The sequence below is a fragment of the Cebus imitator genome, unplaced genomic scaffold (genome assembly GCF_001604975.1).
Source record: "Cebus imitator isolate Cc_AM_T3 unplaced genomic scaffold, Cebus_imitator-1.0 Scaffold1, whole genome shotgun sequence".
Lineage (NCBI taxonomy): Eukaryota > Metazoa > Chordata > Mammalia > Primates > Cebidae > Cebus > Cebus imitator.
This window is the reverse complement of record NW_016107316.1, coordinates 1,162,390-1,188,599: the sequence shown is the minus strand read 5'-3', so window position 1 is coordinate 1,188,599 and position 26,210 is coordinate 1,162,390. Positions and strand designations below refer to the sequence as shown.

At 44.4% G+C, this 26,210-nt stretch overlaps 1 protein-coding gene across 4 annotated transcripts in view; it reads right to left on the bottom strand.

Annotated features, from left to right (window-relative positions):
• The window catches only part of ASAP2 (ArfGAP with SH3 domain, ankyrin repeat and PH domain 2), a 192,600-nt gene that overhangs the window by 36,653 nt on the left and 129,737 nt on the right, over positions 1 to 26,210 (bottom strand). For all 4 annotated transcript variants that reach the window (XM_017525122.2, XM_017525144.2, XM_017525113.2 and 1 more), the window contains 6 exons: positions 21,604 to 21,707; positions 21,437 to 21,506; positions 15,271 to 15,358; positions 10,001 to 10,049; positions 9,755 to 9,921; positions 7,973 to 8,106 (listed from right to left, as the gene is read on the bottom strand). In XM_017525122.2, the coding sequence (XP_017380611.1) occupies positions 7,973 to 8,106; positions 9,755 to 9,921; positions 10,001 to 10,049; positions 15,271 to 15,358; positions 21,437 to 21,506; positions 21,604 to 21,707 (612 nt within the window). The remainder of the gene's footprint in view (positions 1 to 7,972; positions 8,107 to 9,754; positions 9,922 to 10,000; positions 10,050 to 15,270; positions 15,359 to 21,436; positions 21,507 to 21,603; positions 21,708 to 26,210) is intronic.

Here is a 26,210-nt window from a genome sequence, read left to right as displayed (position 1 = left end):
TACTGCAACCTTGACCTCCCCGGGCTCAGGTGATCCTCCTACCTCAGGTTCCCAAGCAGCTGGGACTACAGGTGTGTACCACCACACCCAACTGATTTTTGTAGAGATGGGGTTTTGCTCTGTTGCCCAGGCTGATCTTGAACTCCTGGGCTCAAGCAATCCGCCCACCTCAGCCTCCCAAAGTGCTGGGATTATAGGCGTGCGCCACCGTGCCCAGCCAGATCAGATTCTTAAACGTTTAGTGAAACAATACTAGAAGGGAGCACCAAGCTCAGTGCTTTGAGAAAACACATGTTCATTTCCATGTTGTGCTGGGGAGTCAGGGACGCTTGTGCTATTTCTGCTCTCTATTAATTATACAGGCAAAGGGGTTAACAGAGATGCTCTGGGAGAGGCTGCCGCGGCCTGAAATCAGGTCTATCTCCAGGCGGAACTGGCTGAAGGAGCAGCCCAACAGGTCTGGGTTAGAAACCCTGGAACTTCCTGGTGGCAAACAACATCAAACAGTGAAACGGGTTAGTGAAGGATGCAGACACAATTTTTTGTTGTTTAAACAAAAGAATTATGCAGGGTAGCATAATAGAATTGGATGATGAGCTTTCCCAATTAAACCTGGCCCTTTACAAGTGGAAAAGCTTTCTGCGGCGGCCCAAAGCATCAAACATTAACCAACGCCACCTCCTTGCTCAGACCTGGCTCTGAGACCTCAAGCCATCAGTCAGGAGGCAAAAGCCCAGAGGCTGTGTTGCAATTTTCCCGGGGACAACAGAATGGTCAGGTGGCACACCACTTAAGTTGACAGGTACCGGTGCACCATGAAGCTAATGCCCCGTGAAGGACTTCTCAGGCAGCTGGTGTCAGATCCAGGACTGAATCTCAATGTTAGAGCCCCTGGCTTATAGCCAGGCATCATACAATCCAAGGAGGACACTGTTCCCAGCTGAGCAAAATGGTTTTCCCAAGTTGAGTGACAGAAATCACTGTGGCCCCCTCTATGAGCCAGGGGCCAACTACCCTGATGCTTCCTAATTTGTGTTAAGCAGATGGGGGACAGGGAGGTGGGAGGAGAATTCCCCAGGAATTGAAGAGCTATTTCCCTTCTGCTTGGACTTGGCTGGTTTACTGAGAGACAGCTGGTCCAGGAAGCCACCGCATCTATGTGTGTCACACTCATCCAATGCTAGATAAACGTGCTACCTTGAAGTTCTGCCAAGTTCCAGTTTACGTTTCAGCCCGTAGAGAACCCCTCTGGACCCATCAACAAAAGCAAAGCATTTGTAAATGGAGGCTTCAGAAGCCAGCAGGATGGCAGGGCAGAAGCCAAGGGGCAGGAAGATGGGTGTCGACCTGAGCCCTGGCATCTCCTGCTTCTCACTGGCATCCTGAAGGAATTTGTGGGCTGCACTGAGGCTGGATGGAGAAGAGGAAGGAGAGTTTAAGTTTCGTATCACCCAGGGCAGCTCAGCCCAGCCTCTTGCCCTTCCTGTGGCCTCAGGAACACACTCTGAGCCCATTGTCTGTGCTGGGCATGGGGCATGAGGCACCCTCCTGCTCTACAGCAGCTCAGACTAACAAGGCAGCCATGAGTTAGTAAGAAGCCCTGGAAAAGAAGTTCATCCTGAGCACTAGGAGGACAGCGGGGCCAGGCCCAGATGAGCAGAGCAGTCCCTTGGCCAGTAGGCCACTTTCCTTGGCACTCACCATGAGGGGGAGTCATTATGTGTGGGTATCTCCCTCCCTGATGGTAGTGCTCAGGACAGGGACACAGAATCACACACCAGTACATCCTTAGCACTTACCTGAGCAGGGCCCACTGAGCCAAAATGAGGCTTTAGGTTTTATCTGGACATTGTTTTGAGAGTTTGGGGTGGGGCAGGGAAACCTCCTGTCCCATTTTCATGCCTCCACAGGGAGGGACAACAATTGCTGTGACATTCTTCTGTCTCTGACTCACCCCAGGAGAGGAACAGGCAAGTGAGAGAAACCAGACATCCCTGACTGCTGAGCTCAGGGGACCCCAAGGTCAGCTCCTCCATGATGTTAACTGGACCCCTTGGATCCCCGAAGGGTGGAGGGCCTGAAGAGTGCAGACCAGCCCTAAAGTACAAAGGGTAAAGAAAGGCCCAGGCAAGGGAAGCAGCTTGACCATATTGCTGCCTCCAAAGCAGAGAGGGCAAAAGGACACTCTCATGTGCAGGGAAAAAGTTTACATATGATGTCTTTATCTGAGCCTTTAAAAGTTATATTTTTGATGTTGTTTACAAAGTCTATATTTCTTAGAAAGTATAGGTATATCATACCTAAGTGGGTATATGCTTTGGTGCTCATTTTTTTCTGAGAGAGTTTGTGGTTTAAAAAATGTTCAGAATCCTGGCTTTAAAAAAAAAACGGCTAGAGCACAGGCTCTGGAATCCAACAGTTGGAAGTAAATCCTGCGCTGGGTAGGTCTCTTAACCTCTCTGGCGTCCTTTTAAAAATGGAGCTCTCCATTTAGGTTAGATGATATAATGTACATAGAGCACCTACAACAATGCCTGGAGCCTAACAGTTCCTCCATAAATGACCGTTGATAGTCAATTTCTTGTCCTAAGCAATTGGTTTTAGTATCTGGGTGGCGTATTTCAGTCCTAGGTGAACTTATAACAGCAGTTACAAGTCGTAAGTTCTTGGTCTTTTGAGGAGCTTTCCTCTCCATATGCTCTCTTTCAGACCAGCATGTGTGTTGACCCGCTTTAACATTTGCCAGCTTATTAACAACCTTATGAGAACAGAAATAGAGGAAAGTCAAGAAACAGAAAGCTGAGTCAGTGACTATTTGGAAGTTTCTTGATGCTTGTTTTTCAATATGACTTGTTTTGTTTTGAGACAGGGTCTCCCTTGGCCACTCAGGCTGGAGTGCAGTGGCACAATCTCAGTTCACTATAGCCAACCTCTTGGGCTCAGGTGATTCTCCCACCTCGGCCTTCCCAGTAGCGAGGACCACAGGCATGTACGACCATGCTCAGCTAATTTTTGTTTTTGTTTTGGAGATAGGGAGTTTCACCACGTGGCCCAGGTTGGTCTTGAACTCATGGGCTCAAGTGATCTGCCCACGTCAGCCCCACAAAGTGCTGGAACTATAGGTGTTCCGCACTGCACTTGGTCTTGTAAGATTTTTTAAATTACTGACTCAAATTCAATTTCAGAATATCAAGATTTCCTTTATTAACTTCATGTATGATAGTGAAATTGATCATGATAGTAGTATCCTAGTACCAAAGATACTGTTTTTCACATGACCTAAAAAACAACAACAACAAAAAAAAATCAAAGCTGAAATCATGATCTTCTACATTAAGAAGGAAATGTATCTTTTTAAAATCTGTGTTTACCAGAAAGTTTTTCTCAAAGTACGTTTGCTTTAGAATCTAAAGATACTAAGGTGGTGTGTGCTAAAGTAGTTAAGACGACATGACTCCCAGAACTAATTAATACTTCAATTATGCAATTTCCATTCCACTGGATAAGAAGTTATGCTAGGCTGGGCACAGTGGTTCACATCTGTAATCCCAGCACTTTGGGAAGCTGAGGCCAGAGAATCACTTGAGCCCAAGAGTTCCAGATTAGCCTGGCCAATATAGTGAGAGCCTGTCTCTATGGAAACATTTTTAAAAATTAGCTGGGCATGGTGGCACATGCCTATAGTCCCAGCTACTCAGGAGGATTGCAGGAGCCTGGGAGGCAGAGGCTGCAGTGAACTGAGATGGCACCATTGCACTCCAGCCTGGGCAACAGAGCAAGAACCTGTCAAAAAAAAAGAAAGAGAGAAGACATGCAAATAACCAACAGGTATATGTGTGAAAAAGTACACATCATTAATCATACAAATCATCAAATAAGCCAGGCAAAGAAAGACTGGGCACAGTGGTTCACTGTGATACTGCATGATCTTATTTATATGCAAAATCTAAAAAAGTTGAAATCATAGAAGTAGAAAGTAGAACTATAGTTACCAGGGGCTCGAGGGTGGGCATGCTGGTCAAAGCATACAAAATTTCAGTTAGAATGAACAAATTCTAGAGATCTAGTGTACAACATGGTGGCTCTAGTTAATAATAATGTACTATATACTTAAATATTTTGTTTTTTGTTTTTGAGACCATCTCACTCTGTTGCCCAGGCTGGAGTGCAGTGGCAAGATCACAGTTCACTGTAGCCTCAATTTCCTGGGTGCTCAGGTGATCCTCCTGCCTCAGCCTCCCAAGTAGCTGGGACCACAGGTGCTTGACACCACTCCCAGCTAATCTTTAAAAAATTATTTGTAGAGATAGGGGTCTCCCTATGTTGGTCAGGCTATTCTCGAACTCCCAGACTCAAGTGATCCTCTCACTTCAGCTTCCCAAAGTACTGAGATTACAGGCAACAGCCACCACACCAGGCTCAAGAGAGCAGATTTTAAAGTGTTGTCACCACAAAACATGATAAGCATGTGCGGTGACAGATGTGTTAACTAGCTTGATTTAATCACACATAATGTATACAATATGCTAAAACATGTTGTACACCAAAAATACATACAATGAAAAATAATTTAAAAAATAAAATCTTTTGCTGTCATAGCATGTCACCCTGAAACAAGGGCTGTCCTATTTACCCAAAAGATGAGAGATACTACTCCTGTGAGACAACTTGTCCAGGCTGTATCCACTACTCTCCTTTCATGAGGCACCAAGACGCCTCATGCACACTTGCTGTACGTACTTCAAAGAACAAGTCAGCCAAGGCCCTGCATGGCATGCAACTCGGGGAAAGATTTGTAAGCAGAACAGAAACCAGCACAGACCGTGTGCAGCCTCCCTGTGGGTTCACATGTTAGCACATGGGGACCATTTTTCTGAAAGGATTTTGTTAAAAGAGATAACAATCATAGCTAATACTTTATGGTTCTCACTGTGTGGCAGACATAATTCTAAACACACACACACACATGCAGAGAAAGAGATAAAGAGGTAAAAAGGCTTCAGAAAATCCTTCATCCCAGCACCTGATTGTCTCAGCAAAATAAAACAATCTGGGTACTTTTAAAAGGCTTGAGGCCAGGCACAGTGGTTCACACCTGTAATCCCAGCACTTTGGGAGGCTAAGGCAGGAGGATCGCTTGAGTTCAGGAGGTCAAGACCAGCCTGGACGTGGCGAAAGCCTGTCTCTATCAAAAACACAAAACTTAGCCAGGTGTGATTTACACTTGCCTGTAGTCCCAGGTACTGAGGAGGCTGAGGTGGGAGGATTGCCTGAACCCAGGAGGCAGAGGTTGCAGTGAGCTAATATTATGACACTGGACTCCAGCCTGGGTGACCTAGTGATGCCCTGTCTCAAAAAAAAAAAAAAAAAAAAAAAAAGCCTTGAAATTTCCAAGCTTTGCCAATGAATACTAACACCTGATATCCCATATACTGCTTAACTGAAGGGCTGAGGAATAAGGTTTACAGACACGACATCATGACCACATTCCTAGCACACAACAAATGGGACCAGGGGAGCCGTTGGGAAACTCCTGGCTCTTGTGAACCACAGAGGACCAGCCAGAGCCGGAGAAAGCAGGGTTAAAGGGAGTAAATCCACACAAGTCACTGCTGTCTCTCCTTTTCCTGATAACCCCTGAGAAAAAAGGGCTTGGGTAAGGGACAGTTTAAAACTCTGGCAGCAATTAGCTTTTGAACATATCTGCAGACATTGAGCAGGCTCTGGCTGATTTCTCATTGTGGTTGATAGCCAAGCACGCTTCAAACTCCTATGAGAATGCAGATGGAGGCTCTGGGAGACAGAAATGGAGAATTTAACCAGGCATTAGAAATCACCTCATCGTCTCATCAAGAAAGAACAACATATTCCTTTTACCTTTCTTTGGCGTTTTCTTCCTCAGTAGGCCATTTAGTCTCATGAAGAACATTAAATTTCTGAGACACATTTAAGAAATTATACAGATGGTGGGGTCAGGCTCCTACCAGCTCATAAGAGCCAACTGTTAAAATATCAGGAATTTTGCAAGCCAACTGTTAAACACTGCTATTATTAAAAACTATACTACATAAACTCATAGTTAAGCTATATTAATAACTAACGTATATACTCAAAACTCATCACTCCCTAATTATATTACATTTTACTATTATCCACATTCATGAAGCTATTTACATCCACTCTATTTGCATGGTGAATGTGCTATGTAATAAACATCTTTTTCCAACTTCACATTCAGTAGTTCACATAAGTAGCCTGAAATTGGCCATGATTGGAGTATTTACACCACGAGAACAGGAAGGTTGCAAATCAGGGTTCTTTTTTCTCCAGAGTTGACTACTAAACATTTGTTGGGGATGGTGATAGGGATAGCAGAGATGTTTAAATGTGTATCATATGGCAAGACAACCCACTAAGATGCCAATTTGTGTCCCAGGCTCCTCAAAGGTTTAAGTGTGAGGTCTGGAATCAGATTAAAGGGGCCCTCACCCCAGATCTGTCATCTTAAAAGCTTCATAACCCTAGGCATACTGAAACATTCTAAGCCTCAGTTTCCTCCTCTGTAAAGGACGGATAATATACCAAGATCGTCAGGTTGTTATTGGAGATTAAATGAGCCTCGTACATATAAAGTCATCTGCAAAATGCCTAGTACAAAATAAGCAATTTTTACTTTATCATAAATCACTTAACGCTTCTGATTGTTTTAAGAAAATCAGTAAAAGAAACAACTTCCATAGTTCACCACTGTTTACTGAAAGGTACTTTGTGTTTCTGTGAAAATATACTATGGAAATCTCCAATCTATGCCATCATCAGTTATCCGAGAGATACCACATGTATACCTCTCTAAGATGTAGGTTATATGCATTATTACATGAACAGTAACTACTGTATGTTAATAACCAGGAAGGCACTGCTTGGAGTTCCTTAGTTTTAAACTTTAAATTAATCTATCTTAGTTTTAAACTTCTAGTAACTAAGCATGTTACTAACTAGGCTGCCAGGATCCGCTGTAGTTTCTCCCAACTCTGTCTTTCAAGACCATAAAGGAATTCCTGGAAGGACTGCAAGTGTTTGACAAGAGAGTTCAAAATGCATTTGAAGTTCAGACACACTGGATTTGAAGTCATGAAGATTGATGTCCCCGAGAGGAACATGGTCCACAACTATTGATTTTCCGTCAAGACTACTGCGCTTGACATTAAATTCCCTACGTGTAACTTTCAAATTCAACATTAAAATCAATGGCAATCAATATCTACTTACTGTTTACTGTCAACACCCAGTTGTCCCAGGAGATAATTTCAAGTACTGCTTTCTAGGGAAGGCAGTCCATGAAAGCTCATGTCTTAGGTGGCTGGAGTATAACCTGTCTGATGGACCTTGTGGGACCAGAGTCTTGATACTCTGAAAGCCACTTCACAGAAAATACTTCAGTCTCCCCCATCTCTATCACATGGCTTAGATCTTATCATTGAACCAGGAATGAAAGACTTTTTAAGAAACAAAGACGGTAAAAATGAAGACCAGTATCTCCCCACAAGGGGGACAATTTAGGGTAGGGAAAAGTCCACTGGAGGCTTGAGGCAAGTTGTCACCACAGCCTTGTCAGAAATCAGCTGGTGATGAGGGAAAATAAGTACTTTCCTGTCTTTAGACGTTGGATTCCACATCTGTCTAATGGATGGGGTAAACTGGCCTATGTCACCATCTTACTTCATTTCTGCAGAATCTCACACCACTCTCAATGCTCCTTTTTGGTTTCACTTCCCTCTATTCATTTACAAATAAGGTTTTGCAACAAGAAGTGCCCTCAACCACCAGTAGCTAAAAATGAGGAATTATCAATGATTTTCTAATTATCCAAACCCATCTCAACAACCACTAGAAAATGGATTCGAATGCCAAAAGTAAAACTTAGCTTACAGCTCATTTGTTTCCAATCTGAAATCAAGGGTTTAAAAATTACCAGCAGCTCAGATGTTCCCAGTACATCTAAGGTCAGGGACTGCATCCTGGAATAATGAACCCCCAGCTCTCGGTGGATTCCGGAACACTCAATGCAGGTCAGGATGCCCAGGTTGGTGGAAAGCCACGTAGGATCTGCCAAAGAGAACAGGGCAGATTTCAGCTTCCAGTAAAAAAGAGGGTCAGGAGTCACAGCTTTCTTTCTGCATAGTTACTGAACAAGGAGTTCTGAACATAAGCATTTTCTGATCCTTAACACGGCTGGAACCTCCGTCCATAATTACCACCAATATATGCAATACCCATATATGCACACATCTGCTTTCCCTCTTCTTCCCTCTCTCTCCATCTCCCCATCCATCATGTGACAGGTGCTGTGTGTGCAAAAAACAATAGGACACACTTCAGTGACCAAGGGCTCCTCAGTGGCTGCTCCTGAAAACAGACCATGCCATCACCAACCTGATCACACTAGCAGAATTGAGCAAGAGGAAAACAAGGAGACCAGTCAAAGTCTAGTAGTAAAAGGGGATAGGTTTAAAACATACACATGTATAGATGCTGATAATAAGAGAGCACATACTATGTGCATAGGATACACTGTATTTAGCACGCTGGTAGCAGCAATAATAGTTTGCGTTGTGAGAGCTTCAGAAATCACAGAGCACTTTTGTATCAAATCTGAGAGCCCCATGAGATGACCAGGGCAGGGATTCTTATCTCACTCTACAGCAAACACACCTGTGTGATGCTCAGGCTCAAGGTTGCCAGGGAGTGCAGAGCAGACGGTGGCCTTACCTCTATGTGGGTTCAAAGCCATGCTTTCCCCCCAACAGCTTGGCTACTAACATCCCTTACCATATATTTGCACATGATAGGGACCCACAAAATGCTTGACAGATGAATGTGGAATCTGCTAAAAAAAAAATTTTTTTTAATGGATCCAAGGCCAAATACAGTCTTCAGGGTCATGGGAATCTAAGGGTACATTTCACAACTGTCCACTCTATTTTGGTTGTGTTTAGTTTTTTTGAGAAAAATTGTCATAGAATTGGAGGAATGAAAAGGGGATTGATCATTCTAGCCAATCATCCATCTTTTTCATTTTACAAATGTTCAGAAAATGCACCTGTGTAGTCCCCCTGACCCCTACCTCCCATCATTCTGTCTGAATTAAAATAAGTAAATTCCTTAAACCACATCATACTATAAAGCCCCTAATTAATGCTTTATCAAAATGTAAAAATAAAATCTCATTTCACACAATGTGTCAATTAGAAGGGACCTGTCCCTTCACTTTTCAGACAGGAAAATCAATGTTGAACAAAGCAAGTGGCTCCCCCAGGATTATGGAGCCAGAGAGCGGCTTAAAGCTACTTCAGAAGTTCTGCAAAGTAGGATAAAGGGAGAAGAGAGCAGATTCCAAGCCAGGAAGCCCATACACATGCAGCCTGTCAGCCTATATGATGGCCACATGACCTTGAGTTCATCCTCACTGTACCCTTCAGTTTTCATTTCTCAAAAAGCATTTCAATCTTTTCAGCGCTGTCAGGCCCTCTTTACTCAGTCCTGCTCTGGAGCCAGGCAGGCAAACATCTTTCCAACCCTGTCCCCTGCTGCGGTCTGCACAGTTCATTAAGCATTTGTGTAATGGGATGAACTCAGGCTGAGCTACACTTAATTTCGTGTTTGAAATGAAAGCGAAAATCAATGAATGGATTCTGTGAATCAGAATGGGATTTAAATGTCCTAGAGCCCAGGGTCGGTGGGGTCCCTGGGTCACCTGGCGCCCCACAGTCACAGCAAACGTCATTGCCGGTCATCCTCTGCACTTCTGAGATGATCTCCTTTGTCAGTTCCTGGACGATGTTATTTTCTCCAGTGTTGTCATCCCCCTTAAATGCATTGTTTAAAGCTTCTTCTTTGCTATTCTGTAGCACAGACATCCAACTAGAAAAACAAGCGCGACATTGGGTTAAATCCCACAACGGGTAAGTCCAGCCCAAACTCCCACCACCATGTAACTTACATTTGACATTCCTGTTCGTCTTCAGCTTGAAAGTGGTAAGTTCTGTCATCTGCATAGCAAAAGGAATTTCAACTGTGAGCCCAGACAGCAATCCATACAAAATTCCAAAAGAAAGTGGTTTCTAATTAGCCTATGGAATAATCTTAGCTCTCTGCTAGGACATTATGATTTGTATAAAACCAGGCACTCCCTCATATCCCTCCAAATGTCTGCCTTCACTAACGGGGCATTGTAATGCAAAATAAACCTGCCCCTTTCCTTCATTCAAGTTTAAAAAGATGCCTGCTTCTAAAAACTGAAGCTATTCAACGAAAACCATCACTATCCTCTCAATAGCTTCATTTTAACTCACTACAGAGTTGGCCCCCAAAAAGTAATTGTTAAAGCCCTTTGAATAATAAAAGCCTTTTAAAAAAAGAGTATCTTAGAAGTTTTCTGGCTTTCTTAGAAAAAGATTAGTATGAGAAATTCTAAGAGTATGTTTTGAGAATCAAGTACTACAAATATGGCAAAATCAAGAGAGGAATGTTAAATAATGGTCGAAGGTAAAATCCTACACTCACATACTGCCGGCGTCAGCAGCGTTTTGCAAGTATTTTGCCAGGCTGTGGACCTGTGTGTGTGTGCAGCGGGGAGACGGCTTTGTGGGATGTGGCAGCGTTGCTTCTTGCCAAAAACACATCACCTCAATCCAATCATGAGAAAACACTAGAGAAATCCAAATTAAGGGAGTCTGACCAAAAAAACAGGTCAATACTCTTTAAGAAGGCTTCATGAAAAATAATCGAAGACTACAGAACTGATACAGATTGCAAGAAACCAGGATAAAAATCACAATTAAATGTAATGTGGGGTCCTGGATGGAATTCTGGAGCAGAAAAAGGACATTTGTGGGAAAACTGGTAAAATCTGAGTATGATTTTTAGTTAACAGCATCAAACCAATGTTTCCTGTTTTCGATAACTACATAAATATGGTTGGATAACATGTACCATGGACTATTGGGTAACTGTATTAAGATGTTAACAGAACGAAGGCTGGGGGAGGGGTATATGGCTATTCTCTGTCTGAAGCAGTCTAAAGCCAAAGCAAAAAATATAATTAGATTTAATAAAGAAAAAGGGGAGGGGGGAATCCAGCTTTTGCAGATGGCAGAAGGGTGACAAGCACCGATTCTGTTCTTAGGGAAACAACGAACATCTGTGCTCCTAAAAGTGAGTGGACACGCCACCTCTCAGTAGTGGTGTTTACTCCTGAAAGCACGTTGGTTCTTAGAACAACTCTTGGTGAGTGACTGGGCGATGGGCTAACGTCTAGAGAGGCTAAGCTGTAAAAACAGGCATAGCCAGTAGCAGAACTCGGTTCCTGGACTTCTGGCCCAACCACTTTCCACAACACCATGGCATCTTTTTTTTTGAGACAGAGTCTTACTCTGTCACCCAGGCCGGAGTGCAGTGGTGCAACTGTGCAGTGCACGACCTGCTGCAGCCTCGATCTCCCGGGCTCACGTGATCTTCCCACCTCATCCTCCCAAAGTGCTGAGATTACAGGAGTGGGCACCTGGCCAATTTCTGCATTCTCATGTGTAAAAACTGCAGAAGCAGGAGGCAAATCTGAGAAAAACTCCCAAGCAAGGATCCCCTCTATTACAGACTCTTTGAAGAAGCTACAAACAAGCAGATGGCTTCCAGCAGCTTCAGCTGTGAGCGAGAAGTGCAGGAGATGGAGGGATGACTGGAGCACTAGGTGCTGCTGGCCAGCGAAGCACAGCTTCCAGCCGGGGCTCTGGCTCTACTGGCCACTAACCCGCAGTGGGGACCTAGAAGGTCACTGACTCCCTCTGTTTCCATCCTCCTCAGGGGACTCACTTGGGTTACCTCACAATTCTCCTGTTCCTTCCATCCCGCCCAGGATGCCTGTGGGGTTTGCAGATAATAGCTCAGGACTTGAATTTGTTATGAGTGGGGTCAGTCTGAGGGCAACAAATTGCATGAGTTCCCAGAAGGGCTGACCTTGCCACAGAACTGTCCTCCTAGAAGAGCCCATGCCCATTTACATCTTTCTCTTTTTTTTAAGGAGATAGGGTCCCCCTCTGTCACCCAGGCTGGAGTGCCGTGGCACGATCACAGCTCACTGCAACCTCAAACTCCTGGGCTCAAGTGATCCCCCCACCTCAGCCTCCCGAGTAGCTGGGACTACAGGTGTGAGTCACCGCCCCTGGCCCCATTTCCACCTTCATGAGAATGGGAAGCCCTGTTTAAGGGCAAGGATGGTAAAGGAGCATCTTGCAGAAAGTAACTGCAACCAGCCAGTCAGTCTATTGCTCGTCTGAATTTTCTGGGAAGATTCCAAGATGAACTGACCACATGAGGATGAGGAGGAATGGGTGACGATGGGGTGTCTGCAGACCCACACAGAAAACACCACCCTCAAGGCCTCAGTGCATGTGCTTCTACTTGACTTCCCCAACTGCCCAAATGTCTTTTTTTTGAGACGGAGTCTTGCTGTGGTGTCCAAGCTGGAGTGCAATTGCACAATCACAACTCACTGTAACCTCAACCTCCTGGGCTCAAGCAATCCTCCCATCTTAGCCCCCCGAGAAGTTGGGACCAAAGGCACAAACCACCATATTCAGCTATTTTTAAATTTTTTGTAGGAGGTCTTTCTACGTTGCCCAGTCTGGTCTCAAATTCCTGGCATCAAGCAATCCTCCCACCTCGGCCTCGCAAAGTGCTTGCATTACAGGCGTGAGCCACTGCTTGGCCTACCCAAATATCTTGGAAGCTCAAAAGCATGTTGGTGATGCTCATCCCATGAGGCTGGTCAGGAAGTAGAGGAGGAATCGGAGAGGGATGAAGACAGACAGACGCTCCTGAGTCAGCCAGAACCAGGCCCTGACCTCATGTCCCTCACCTTGTCAGGATGTTCATCAAATCACAGCTTACAGTGCAGCCAGAGGTTTCTTGTGATGACTCTGGGGTGTGTGGCCAGTTTTCAACCCAAACCTACATAGCCCTGCACAAAGCATTTTCACTACAGATACGCACAGGGAGGGTACGCTTTGGAAGCTTGCTGAGGATGAAGCATTTGTAGGACTGGAATTTATTTTACCCACTGGAGGACAAGAAGGGAAGGAGGAGGGATGAGAGCTCTTTTCAAAGATGACAATGGACTCTAGCAAACTCATGACACTGCCCATAACTGGGCTCAGCAAGCCTTTCTCGTCATCACAGGCTAAAAGTCCTCTCTGAAGATGTTTCTTACGCATCAGGCTGCAGCAAAGACACTGGCAGGATCTTGGTCAATGTCAGTCGGCCACAGTGCTTGTGTGTCCAGGTTCACAGAGGACTGAGATCCCACATGCATAAGGGCTGTACTAATTCATGCCCAGAAGGAAGGTATGCACACTTGCCATCTACTGATCCTCCCTGGTGCCTGCTGCGTTGTGAAAAGGTGTAGGCTGGGAATACGTTGGAGCAAGTGCTTCTGCACCTATGGCATCTAGCGGGGCCTCCCTGCAGGGCGTGCTGGAGGGGCCTAGGTCCGCTGAGGGAAGAAGTCCCTGCACCCACCTCCATGTGATCAGTTCACTATTACATGGTTATGAGTTAATGAAGGGTACTTTAACACATGGCATCTTGTGTGTTACTAGTGCAGAAAATGGAAAGGTCTAAAACCCTCCGAGTCAGCCCCAGCCACTGGCAGATATCAGATTACACCATCAGGTTTTCTCCCTTTAATTCAAGCCTTTGTTGCTAGCTAGAGGCAGGTAACCCAGCAGTGATCACACTGTGTGTGTGTGTGTGTGTGTGTGTTTAAAGAGTCAGGGTCTTGCTAGGTAACCCAGCAGTGATCACACTGTGTGTTTGTGTGTGTTTTAAAGAGTCAGGGTCTTGCTGTGTGTGTCTGTGTGTGTGTGTGTGTGTGTGTGTGTGTGTGTGTGTGTATGTTTTAAAGAGTCAGGGTCTTGCTATGTTACTGAGGCTGGATGTCTACTCCCAGGTTTGGGCGATCCTCCTGCCTCAGCCTCCGAGTAGCTGGGACTACAGAAGCACACCACCACACCTGGCTTGTGATCACATTTTAAACTCTGGTCAGTACTCAGCATTTTATAACTCCTGTATGAATGAAACACAAGCTTTGATGAGAATCTGTGGAACTTACTAGACTGAGCCGGGATGGGTGTTTGATGTAGGATAAAGTCCATTTTTATTTTACAAATCAGTCTAGAGTCTGAAGAACAAAGCGTTCTGGAACCCTCTCCACACATCACAGTGCTCCACCCACCCCAGAGCTTCACACAGAGGGTGTGAGAAGGGGAAAAGGGAGGAAAAGGGCAAGCCAGTGTGGGTAAGGTGGAGTGAGAATTACCACGCAGGTTTGCTGGGAGTGTTAATCACACAACAAGTGACTTCCTAGCCCTCAGTAATACGGGTCAACAGACATTTGAAAAGGTAGCCATCTCCCACTCAGGGGTACTGAGGCACCGAGAGTAGCACTGCCTTCCTACAGTACACAGTCTGGCGTGGTCCTCTGCAAATGTAACTCTTGTGCCCAAATCCCCAGTGACTGCCTCTTCAAAGGGAAAGGGGAGACTGGCCCCTTATTCCTCCAAACTGTAACCCTGTTACACAGAACTACCAAGGAAAATAGGTTTATCTTATTTTCTTTTAGATATCATGAGCCCTTTTATTTAGGGGTGCTGAGTAAACATTTGCCACAATGGATGGTTCTGTGGGGATTCTTTTGTGAACACCACAAAAAGGAAAAGCATACAGAAGCAGAAAAACTAATTCAGTGGCGAGGAAGAAAAACAATTTCAAAAACTGAAGTTTCAAGGGCCCTGTTGAAGACCCTCATTTTAGTTTTATAGCATCTCTAACATCGCCCAAATTATGTAAGTTTTTGAAAACATAATTGTCCTTTTTTTCTCTTTTTAAAGTGAAAGAAGGAGTTTTAGGCTTGAGGGCTTATCTTGTAGGATCTCCTTATTTAGAAAAAGGAATGCTGAGGCTCAGAGAGCCAGGTGATATCCCAGGTCTACAGCGCCCCTGAGGAGCAGGGCCAGTCCTCAAAGTCAAACCCTCAACTAGAAAGACTGGCAAGCCTGCAGTTGCTAAGGGAACACAAAGCATGCACATCACTAGACAAAAGGGGATGTCTCTTCAAAAACCAAATCTTCAGAATTCAGTGTTTGAAATGGGACGGACGCCCTAGAAGAGAGCATAAGACAATGTTTCTACGGTGTGGCATCTCAGAGGGAGCCTTACGTGAAATAAGATCAAAGCACTTCTTCTCCTCAGGGTTGGTCTTCACCTGGCAGGTTAGCAGGTTGAGCTTTGCGGGAGGCCGGTTAGCCTGTTTAAAAGCCAAAAAAACAAAAAACAGGGCTGAGGATGGGTGGAAGGAATAGAAAATCATACAGTGTCAATCCTCATGAGAGACAGCAAGAGCAAGCTCTTCATGAGTTTGCATAGGTGGCCTTCAGAAGGCAGACTTGACTGAGGTAGGCATGACTGAGGCAAGTTACAGAGGCCCCTGAGCTTCGTCTCCACAGAGTGCAACCGCCTCCCTGCAAGGGCACCTTGGTGGTCTACACAAACCCACCTGGACAAGGGAACAAGTGATGCCAGCTCTGAGAGGCTGCTGGCAGTGCGTGCCTTCAAATCAAGATCCTCTACGGCTAAGCCCAACATGTTCGGCTCTGATTCCTACTGACAACACAGACGATTTGCCAGGTAACTTGGGCACCCAGCTCTATTTCTGGTGATCTTAAAAGCATTTTTTCTTAGCATAAACCTCACCTACAGCGAAGGTAATTTCACGGCACAAAAATGGCAGAGAAATTGTTTTCCCACTGTCTGAAGTGATGATGGATAATATATTCACATTCCTAAATGCCAACCATCGCCGTCACTTAAGATTCAAGAAAACATACTTCATTCGTTATCTGTAACCCCCAAACCTTCTCCCCGACACACAAAGACACCAAGAGATCACAACATACTTTCCATCAGAGTTGTGTCAAAAATGGCTATTTTATTACAGTTTCAAACAAAGAGATCACACTTAGTCCAAAAAAGCAAAGGACTCAGGATAAGAAGATAATTTCAGAAACAAAAATTCGGAACGGCAGAATACCTCAGAATCTCGGAGAAATATCCAAATAGGAGTGGGCTTATCTTACCCACCTATCAAAGTGCTAAAGGAAAGATCAAATAAAAATGTCTTAAACTTCCATCATTCTTGGACCCCACTTCCCTTGGCCACCAGTCACTTCAAGATAAAATAAAACCTGGATTTGGGATTAATGCAGATACACACACATAAGCCCCTACACCTGGACACACCTGTGAAACCCTCATGCCCTTCAGGCCCAGCAGCTGCCTTCCATTGAGTCTACAGAGTTAGGGTGGGAGAGTTGAACCCATCCTTGCAGTGTGAAGGATTTGGGTTTAACAAATTTAAGTTTGTTCCAGCAAAAGTTAGATAAACAGGACTGCACTAGGCTCTCCTGGCTCGTGGCTGTGTTGGTCTTATCTTCTATAGGTTAGTCAGATATCTTCCATCATCTGTACGTATCTCAGAGAATTAGATCGTCAGAAATCAGCGTTAGAAGACACCAAGCTCTACCTTGTAAATCTGGACAGTTTAAGTGAAGACACTACTGATTTGGATTGTTACCAAATCTGATTATCTAGCTTATCCAGGAATCAAATACACCAAATAATCTATTTCTACAGAGATATCATTACAAACCATGTATGCAACCAAGTACATTAACATGGGTGTATATCCACTCATACATAGCCTGTGTTTATTCCACTACCTCCCTGTGATCACACAACTATACATGTGCAAATTTTAGGGCTACTCCAAATTGTGGGGTCTTAAGACACAGGAATAATAGGAAAGGTTTATGAGCTTTGATAAATACAGAAGCACCTTCATGGACAAAATAATGACTCTGAATAATAATAGCTACATTTACTCAGCGATTATTATGACATACCTATACAAGGCAGGCACTCTTCTAAACATTTTTCATGAAAGAATTCATTTAATTTTCCTAACTGCCCTTTGAGGTAGGAACGAGTTCAATTTTATAGGTAAAGATACTGGTGGTCCAGACTAAATGATTTGATTCAGGTTATACACCTAGAGAGCAAGGAAGCTAGGATTCCAAAAAGTCAGGCCGGCTCCAGAGCTTGGAGCTTAACTGACACTCTCCCTGTCCTCGACATGGGTATCCACGTAAGGTAGTTGCTTGCCTGGACTTATCTTTAAGGGCAGCAAAGAACCACAGCTTAAATTACTACTACTCATTCTCTCTCCCACCTCCACCTCGTGATCTTTCTTCTTCCCTGTGATTTGGGGAAAAGTGTTAGTTCTCCGAGATAACTACCATCAAAGACAGATTTCTCACTTCACAGCAAACCACAAAATACAGAAAAATATTCAGCGCCTTTATTTGGAGTAGGAATAATTATAAAGGCATAAATGTGCCTACATATTAAGAAATGAGAACCTTAAGAATAGGTCTACAAAACATATAAGCTGATCTTAAGCAGTATCAGCCATTTTAAGTTTTACATTAATAATTGTTTGCTGGCTCACACCTGTAATCCCAGCACTTTGGGAGGCTGAGGCGGGTGGATCACGAGGTCAAGAGATCGAGACCATCCTGGCCAACACGGTGAAATGCCGTCTCTACTAAAAATACAAAAAAATTAGCTGGGCGTGGCGGTGGATGCCTGTAATCCCAGCTACTTGGGAGGCTGAGGCAGGAGAATTGCTTGAACCTGGGAGGTGGAGTGAGCCAAGATTGCACCATTGCACTCCAGCCCAGGAAACAGAGCAAGACTCTGTCTCAAAATAAACAAATAAATAAAATTGTTTGCTACTCAGGTTAAGTATTCAGATTAAGTATTAGCTAATAGTAAAGCTACTAGAAAAATTTATGGGAGAAAATTCTATCCACTAAAATTCTAACCTGTTGCAATTTGGAAACATAGAGGTCGGCTGGGCACAGGTCGGTAACTCATGCCTGTAATCCCAGCACTTTGGGAGGCCAAGGCAGCTGGATCACCTGAGGTCAGGAGTTCGAAACCAGCCTGACCAATAATGGTGAAACCCCGTCTCTACTAAAAATACAAAAATTAGCTGGGCGTGGTAGTGTACACCTGTAGTCCCAGCTACTTGGGAGGCTGAGGCAGGAGAATAGCTTGAACCTGGGAGGCAGAAGTTGCAGTGAGCCGAGAATGGCTGCTGCACTCCAGCCTGGGCAACATAGTGAGATACCATCTCAAAAAGGAGAAAAAAAAGGTGTCATCAGTTAACTGAGGTATAAAACAGTTTCACGTAATTCACAAAGTATTCACAGTATTTTCTTGAGAATTTAATTTGAGAAGCCCTAGTTTAGTAGAAAACTTGGGAAAGAATGGTTAAAAAAAAAAACATGCAATAGCCTTAGAGTTTGCCATGCAGAAAGAGATTATCAGTGATTCTCCATTTTAATCACGCCATTCTATTTTTTCGCAATTCATCAGGCTTTTAGAAGGAAGTTTGTATTCTTCCTTCTTCGTGACTGATGATCATTTTTTAAAATTTCAGATTGTGTAAGAGCCAGTAGAGATTTCTTCCAGAGTAACACAGTTCCCAGACCTCAGTGCTGTAGCAATGCTGTGAATTTGGCAAAGAGGATATGTAATTAGAATTATTTTGTGCCAAGGATCACTTCTTCCTAGGGCCAGAAAACACAGACTTGGCTAAGAGGGATATTCAACTCGGGCTTTGACCGAATCTCCCAGATGCTATCCTTAATCCTCTGCTCCAATCAGAATACAATAATTTCATTTCCTGAAGGCTGCCAGCTTCCTGGGAAGGGTTTTCCTACCAGTTCAAATACACTCTGAGTGCTTCCATTTCTTGAAGACCTGCTTCCAAACCAAAGGGCATCTCTCATTTCTCTTTCTTGGTAAGGGTGAACTCACTTCCCCACACACAACCCCTCTGTAGACGCAGTCATACAGAAGGGTCCCCTGGATTTTGAATTCTAGAGCATGCAGGGAAATAGGGAAAAGGCGAGAAAAAGAACACTCGGCCACTAAATGGAGGGCTGGAAACTACTTATTTTTCTGCATGGCAGTGAGGCAGTGAATCAAGACAGCGCCACCTGCCAGCCCTGCAGGATGTACACAGCAATGGCTGCTAAGGGCAGGAGGAGACCTCCAGAAGTGGAGATTCCCTGGAGAGGGTTTTCCCCTCCAAACACAAAGCACTTATTAAATATGCTGAGCTGTCAGCATCCCAGTGATGCTGGTTATAACTGTACTTCTCTGCCAAAAACTGGGGCAACCCATCAAAATTTAAAGACAACTAACTCTCTACATCTTTTGAGAGGAAGCTCAAGCTGTGGAGGTGACTCAAAGTGAAGTTTATGCTGTCAGCAAAGGATTATCAGATGTTTTCCACCTGTCATGGAAAGAGCCACACACTGGCATACGCTGAGGCCTGGATCAAGGGGAACTCTCAATGAAGCAAATATGCCACTTGACTTCAGGACAGGTTCTGCACTAACGCAGTCAATCTGAGTTCAAACAAACAGTGAGTGGACACCAATTAGAAAACAAACCACAGAACGATAGGTGTTTAGATCTGGAAGGTATTTAGAAGGGAGCCTCGTCTCATCTAATCTGACATTCCTAATATTAAAGACAGTGATGACTGGATAAATTTGCTTCCCTTAGTCTCTAGAACTAATACCGTCACACTCACGCATGGAAAGAATCTCCCCCCACCCCCCCCCCCCCCCTTTTTTTTTTTGAGATGGAGTCTTGCTCTGTCTTCCAGGCTGGAGTGCAGTGGGCATGATATTAGCTCACTGCAACCTCAGCTTCCCAGGTTCAAGCAATTTTCCAGCCTCAGCCTCTGCAGTAGCTGGGATTACAGGCATGCACCACCATGCCTGGCTAATTTCTGTAAAATTTTTAGTAGAGATGAGGTTTTCCCATGTTGGCCAGGCTGGTCTCGAACTCCTGACCTCAGGTGATTTGCCTGCCTCTGCCTCCCAAAGTGCTAGGATTATAGGCATGAGCCACAGCACCTGCCCAGAACATCCCATTAAGATCCAAATTACATGACCATGGGGGTACAGTGGTGGTCACATGACCAGTGAAAGCTAGGTATTGAAAATACAGAAAATGACCTTCATTTCCAAGTTCAGAGACACATTCAATTCCCCAGACCAGAAGTCACTGAGAGATCCCGACACTGGGTATATGTTAGTTCTAGCTCTTCTCTCCCTTTCCAAAACAAAGTCGGCAAAAACGAAGGCACCCTCAGAGGATCACAAACCTTGTTGCTGGGACATCCTTCTGCTGGGGTTTTATTCTATTCCATCACTCATAAGAACCTCAGGGCCACTTCTCTGAACCCTACGTTGAGTGATGACATTTCTACAGGGGCCAGAAAAACCCCTCTGAGCTCCTGCCCAGCTCTCCCTTCACCAGGGGAGTGGAGGGACAGGAGAAGCAAAGACGGTCACTACCATCCACTCACATGCCTAAGGCTGCTGGTCTGCACGCACTACCAGGCCTCTGTTTGGGGAACAGAAATGCAAACCACTCTCAGCGTCTCACCAGCAACAAAAAGGCAACGAACTTGGCCTTAAGACATTACCAAAGCTGTCTACTGGCCCATGCGGTTTTCATTGCAGGTGAGGCAATAGCGTGCATAATGCTGCCGGGGAAAGAACAGCATGGTGCACAGGGTTGTGTCTGTGATTGGGATCCAAGTTCCTGGCCTCTGAAAGCTAGATTGGTAAGGAATTTTATCCTGACTGGCTTTTCATAAGCTCAACGGAGAGGGCTCCATTTATTGTCCTGCATGGACTCTCATAAACAGGATGATGGAAAGAGGCCTTGATTAAGATTGGGCACCCTATGTTAGATTTCTATAACAAAATTACTGATACTTCTTTTCTCCTGGATTTCTGGTCCCCAAAGTTCTTCCCATTTAAACGTTTTTCCCTTAATGGAAAAGCAGAAATCTTCCCAAGTGAGATGTTCGATTTCCAGAGACAAAGAGAGCTAGGGGAGCAATTTGCTGTTGTGTGCTTTCTGGAGCCACAGCCTTCTAAATAAAAACAACCTGGCTTATCAGTTAGTCCTGACTCTGCTAAGGAGTGGAAGATAAAAAGGACAAGGCTCCACTTTGCAAAAAAAAAACCAAACAAAAAAAAACGCATCAACCGGGTACAGGTGCACTCAATCAAGATGGAAGCCAACAAGCATTTCCAACGGGGAAATTCTTTCAGACGCATCCTTAATACCATAACACACGGAGAATAACTCCTGTCCTCTAACTTCACAAAGTCCTCCAACACCACCTTCATCTAACTACAGCAGACACCATGGATTAAAAGAGAATACTTACGGTACCATGGGATATGGTCAGAAAACCATTTTTAACTGAACATTTCCTTTTCTGCCACACTTTTCGGATCCTTGTGGATAAGTGGGAGAAACAATAAGAGTTTAGACATTTTGGACACATGAGATAACGAACGTACATTTAAACTCTAGCAACACCCCCTTACGTACCCGTCGCTCTTCTTGTAGAGGCTGCCATTCCGCTCGGTCCCATGTTCCTTGTTTCCCTGAGGCTGATGTAAGCTATAAGCTGTGCTCTGCCGAATTTGGGAGTCCTAAAAAATGGTGAAGAGTGTGTTTTTAATATTGTCCAGGTCCCAATTTTTAGAAAAGCAGTACACAAAGAAAATGTATGCCTACTAAGTTTTTTTTTTTTTTTTTTTTAAACAACAACAACAACAAAAAGAATCAGAGAAATTTCCCCTTCTCAACACACCAAAAAAAGAGACATCAGATTCCTCTCCAGGAACTGATAAATGCCATCTATCAGGCTGGAGAAGAAAATGTCAGGAAACCAATATTACCAAGCTGGCTGAAGGAATGAGCCCTCCAAGTTTCCAGGTTTTATTTCATTATGAGCCTCAACTCCCTGACAACAACATGAGGCTCCCACTACGGCCAGAGCAGACCATAAAAAGCAAGGTGATACATGAATGGAAAGGCAGGGGTTTCCAAGCAAAACACAAAACCAGCTTTCTGTCCCTTACTACAGAACCATTACATAAGCTCTCTGCCTCAGTTTCCTTCTTGGACGATAAGAAAAGAATACCCAGTAAGGCCAATAAACAGCAAGGACTCAGTAGGATCACACATGTGAACATCAACAAGTACTGCACAAATCTTCACTTCCTCATCCCATCAATCTTGAGTAAGGGGGGTCTGATCCTGACCAAGAGGAGCCCTAACAGGTAGACCAGCCACATGGTTGCTGAGAATGTGACAGAACCTACCACAATTGGGAAACTCCCGCCTATCATATTCTTAGGGTAAGTGAGGACTAGCAATCAACATCCAGGGCCCACGTCCAGTGTCTGGCATCCAACAGGTGCTCAAGTGGTATTTAACAAATGACATCAGGCCAGGCATAGTGGCTCATGCCTGTAATCCCAACACCTGGGGAGACCAAGGCAGGCGGATGGCTTGAGCCTAGGAGTTCAAGACCAGCTTAGGCAACATAACAAAACCTAATTTCTACTAAAAATACAAAAATTAGCTAGGCGTGGTGGCAGGCACGGGTAGTCCCAGCTACCTGAGAGGCTGAAGCAGGAGGACTGATTGAGCCTGGGAGATCGAGGTTGCAATGAGTCATGATAGCACCACTGCACTCCAACCTCAGTGACAGAGCGAGACCTTGTCTCAAAAAACCAAAAACCAAACAAAACAAACGGTATCAGACACTCTGAGCTGAAAGTAGGAGAGGCCACCAGGGCCAGTGCAGGAAATTCTATTTCCCTGAGACTTAAAGGAAATGAGAAGGGAGCAAGACATGAACAAAGTGTTCACAAAGTCAACCAGGAAAAGGCCAAGATCTGCCTATAGCTGTTTTTGAGAACCCCTATCCAGTTCATTCCATAATGGGAGAAATGGGACACAATGAAAGTAAGTGGTTTGCTCCAGGTGCAGGCCTCCTAAAAGCAAGAGCAAAGAGTGGAATGGAATCCTGCCTTCCACTCCGAGGCTCCTTCCATTACACCATCCTCCCTCCCCAGAGAGCATCCTCAGAGTCCAGGGCCACTCTCATCATTGCCACTGAGCAGCTCACCATCCTTAGAGAACGAAGCACATGCCCAAATGATGAAAGAACTAATGCAGGAAAATCAGCGTGATCCAAGCTGAGAACAAGAGCACTCAAGAACTGAAGAGTCGAAGGGACAAAAGCACAGGGAGAGTGAGTTTGTAAGAAGTGAGTTTTAAACATGAAGGCAAAAACTGGCAGAGAATCAGGGGAGGATCTTCAAGGCAAAGTGGACAGCACACAGAGGACATGGGGAGGCCACGTGGTCAGCACCCAGGGAAGCTGGACAAATACTGCATCTGAGGCAGTAAGGCCAGGGGGTGGACAAGACGGGCTGGAGTCAGAGTTTCGACCACATCTCAAAGCAAAGGCAGCCTCTTGGATTTCTGAGAGTTGGAAAAAAAGATTCTGAAGCACAAAACTTTTTAATTTTAATGAAGTCCAATTTACCTACTATTTATTTTGTCACATGCTGTAAGGGTGCTATCTAAGAAACTATTGCCTAATTAAGGTCATATAGATTTATACTTAAAACTCTCTTCCAAGAGCTTTATAGTCTTAGCTCTTACATTTAGGTCTTTGACTCATTTTAATTTTTGATTATGGTGTGAGGTAAGGGACCAAGTTCCTTCTTTGCTTGTGGCTATCCTGCTGTCCCAGCACAATTTGTCAACAAGACGACTCTTTCTCCATTGTCTTGGTACCCTTGTTGAAAATAAATTGTCCCTAAATATAAGGATTTATGTCTGGACTCTCAGTTCTATTTCATTGATCTATATGTCTCTCCTTATGCCAGTACCACATTGTCTTGATTATTACAACTTTGTGGTAAGTTCTGAAATCAGAAGTGCGAGTCCTCTAACTTTGTTCTTTTTCGATTGTTTTGGTGATTCTGGGTTCCTTGCATTTCCACATGAACTTCAGGATCAGCCTGTCAATTTCTACACAAAGGCAGCTGAGATTTCTGAAGGGGACTGCACTGAATATGAAGATCAATTAGGAGAATACTGTCATCTTCACATTAAGTCTTCCAACTCATGCACATGAGTATCTGGCACTGACTTTTTAAACTGTCAAAAAAGAAAAACCAAAAACTCCACGTGAGCAATCAATAATGTGCTGAGGCACTCTCCATTACTGAACTGACAACCAACCGTGAAACAAGCTCATTTCCACAGAAAGCTCACACAGCACTCGTGCCTCTGGATAAACTAGGGTACATGCCCATTCATAGAATGAGGATGGTCCCAGCTTCCACATTTTCTCAGAAGGACAGAACACTGGTACCAAAAATTAGAGCAAATCCAGCTTTCAACACTGCTGGGAACAATGTCGTGAAAAGAATGTGGAGAAATACGGCTCACCTGTACAGCATTTCAGTGAAAGACTAAAAATAAACCTGTCAGGAGTCTCAACTACACAACCAAGAAATACGTCTATTGATTTGAGGAGGAAGAAAAGCCCTGCACAAAGTAAGTGGTGAAATCACATGACAACACCGCTAACACTGTTCGTGCCATGCATATTAATCAGAGCCATTTTCAGGTCTCATGAACAGGATAAAGGATATTCTTCTTCTCAATAGGATCAGACCCTATGCCAGAAGTTGAGGAAGAAATTACCCTGTTTTTTCTTTAGACCAATTAAAGCATGCAGGTAGATCTCAACTAAGCTAGCTTGTAAAACTTCACATTTATAAAGCTGCTTTAGCACAAATTACTTCAGCATCCTCTAGGTGACTCTGAGATGACCCGGTAACAATAGGCTTTGTTAGTCTGTACAAAATGCCTGACCAGGTGAAGGCCGGACAGAGGAAACTGACCCTTTCACATGATCAAGGTTTTGATTTTTAGAATACTAATCAAGGGAAAAGAATATCTCCTTCTGGAAATAAGAGAGGCCAGGGAAGTCCATGTTGCCCCAATTCCTGGAGGCTCCAATGTACTCTCCACTTTCCTAAGAGAGATAAAGACAACCTAAACTCGACAGACAAAGCCTCAACGTGCAGGGATTGTTTGTGTGCCTGAGTATGCAGGGGAAGTGGGCATCTGGTGGAACCTCAAAAGGCTTTCATGAAATTCTATCAATGTCCAATATCCTCTGTCCTGTGACACCCAGACAAGTTCTCAGAGCTCAGGCATCACCCTTGATCTTCACTCTTCTGTGGCCCTATAAAGTATTAGTCATTGGATTCGGCCAACACAGATTGGCCCAGATGACCAGTAGACTTTTAATATCTGAAATCTCCAGGAACGGAAGGCAAAGGGGGATGTTGGCTGCAGTACAAATCTCATACGGATTTACAAGTAACAAAAGAATCTTGAGCTAAGACTCTAGGATAGCATAAAAAGCTGACATTTTTGCTCACTTCTCAGACAGTCTGTGTCCAGACAATTCCTGTGATTGACAAACTTGTTGAGGAGTCATCTCTGGAAGCATAAAGTTTCCCTGTCCAGGAGAGCTGTGATGTCCAACTCATTCTCCATCTTCTGAAGATACAACAGGTGTGTCCACCCACATGGGCAGAACCGGGAGCTAGAGGCCTTGCTGAGCCAAGTGCTGAGCCCTGGCCTAAGAGCAGTGCTTTCAAATCTCATTACCACCTATTCTCCATTATTTATAGGTAATTTTTAAAAGACTTCAGAGAATAGGCTTGATGTGGACTAGGCCAGGGTCAAATCCTGGCTCTGATGCCACTGTGTGAGCCCAGCAAGAGCACTCTTCCTCTCTCTCTTGCAGAGTAAAGTTGCAGACATGGATCCATTTTGTTCTGTTGTGTTTGTGCAGCACTGGCTTAGACTAACAGCGAAGGAAAGGGTAGCTGGATGTGTGAATCAACAAATCAGCACCTCCACTGAGGCTGACATGGAGACCAGAGCCAGGCTACCTAGCAGCTTGGTAGGAGAGGCAGGCAGGTGGCTACCAGCAGAGATCTCTGATGAAGGGCAGATTCAGGAATGTAAGATACACAAATCCAGACAGCAAAGCCAGAGGCAGAAGAAAATTATGGCTGTGGTGGACCTTGGCTGCCTGGGTGGTATAA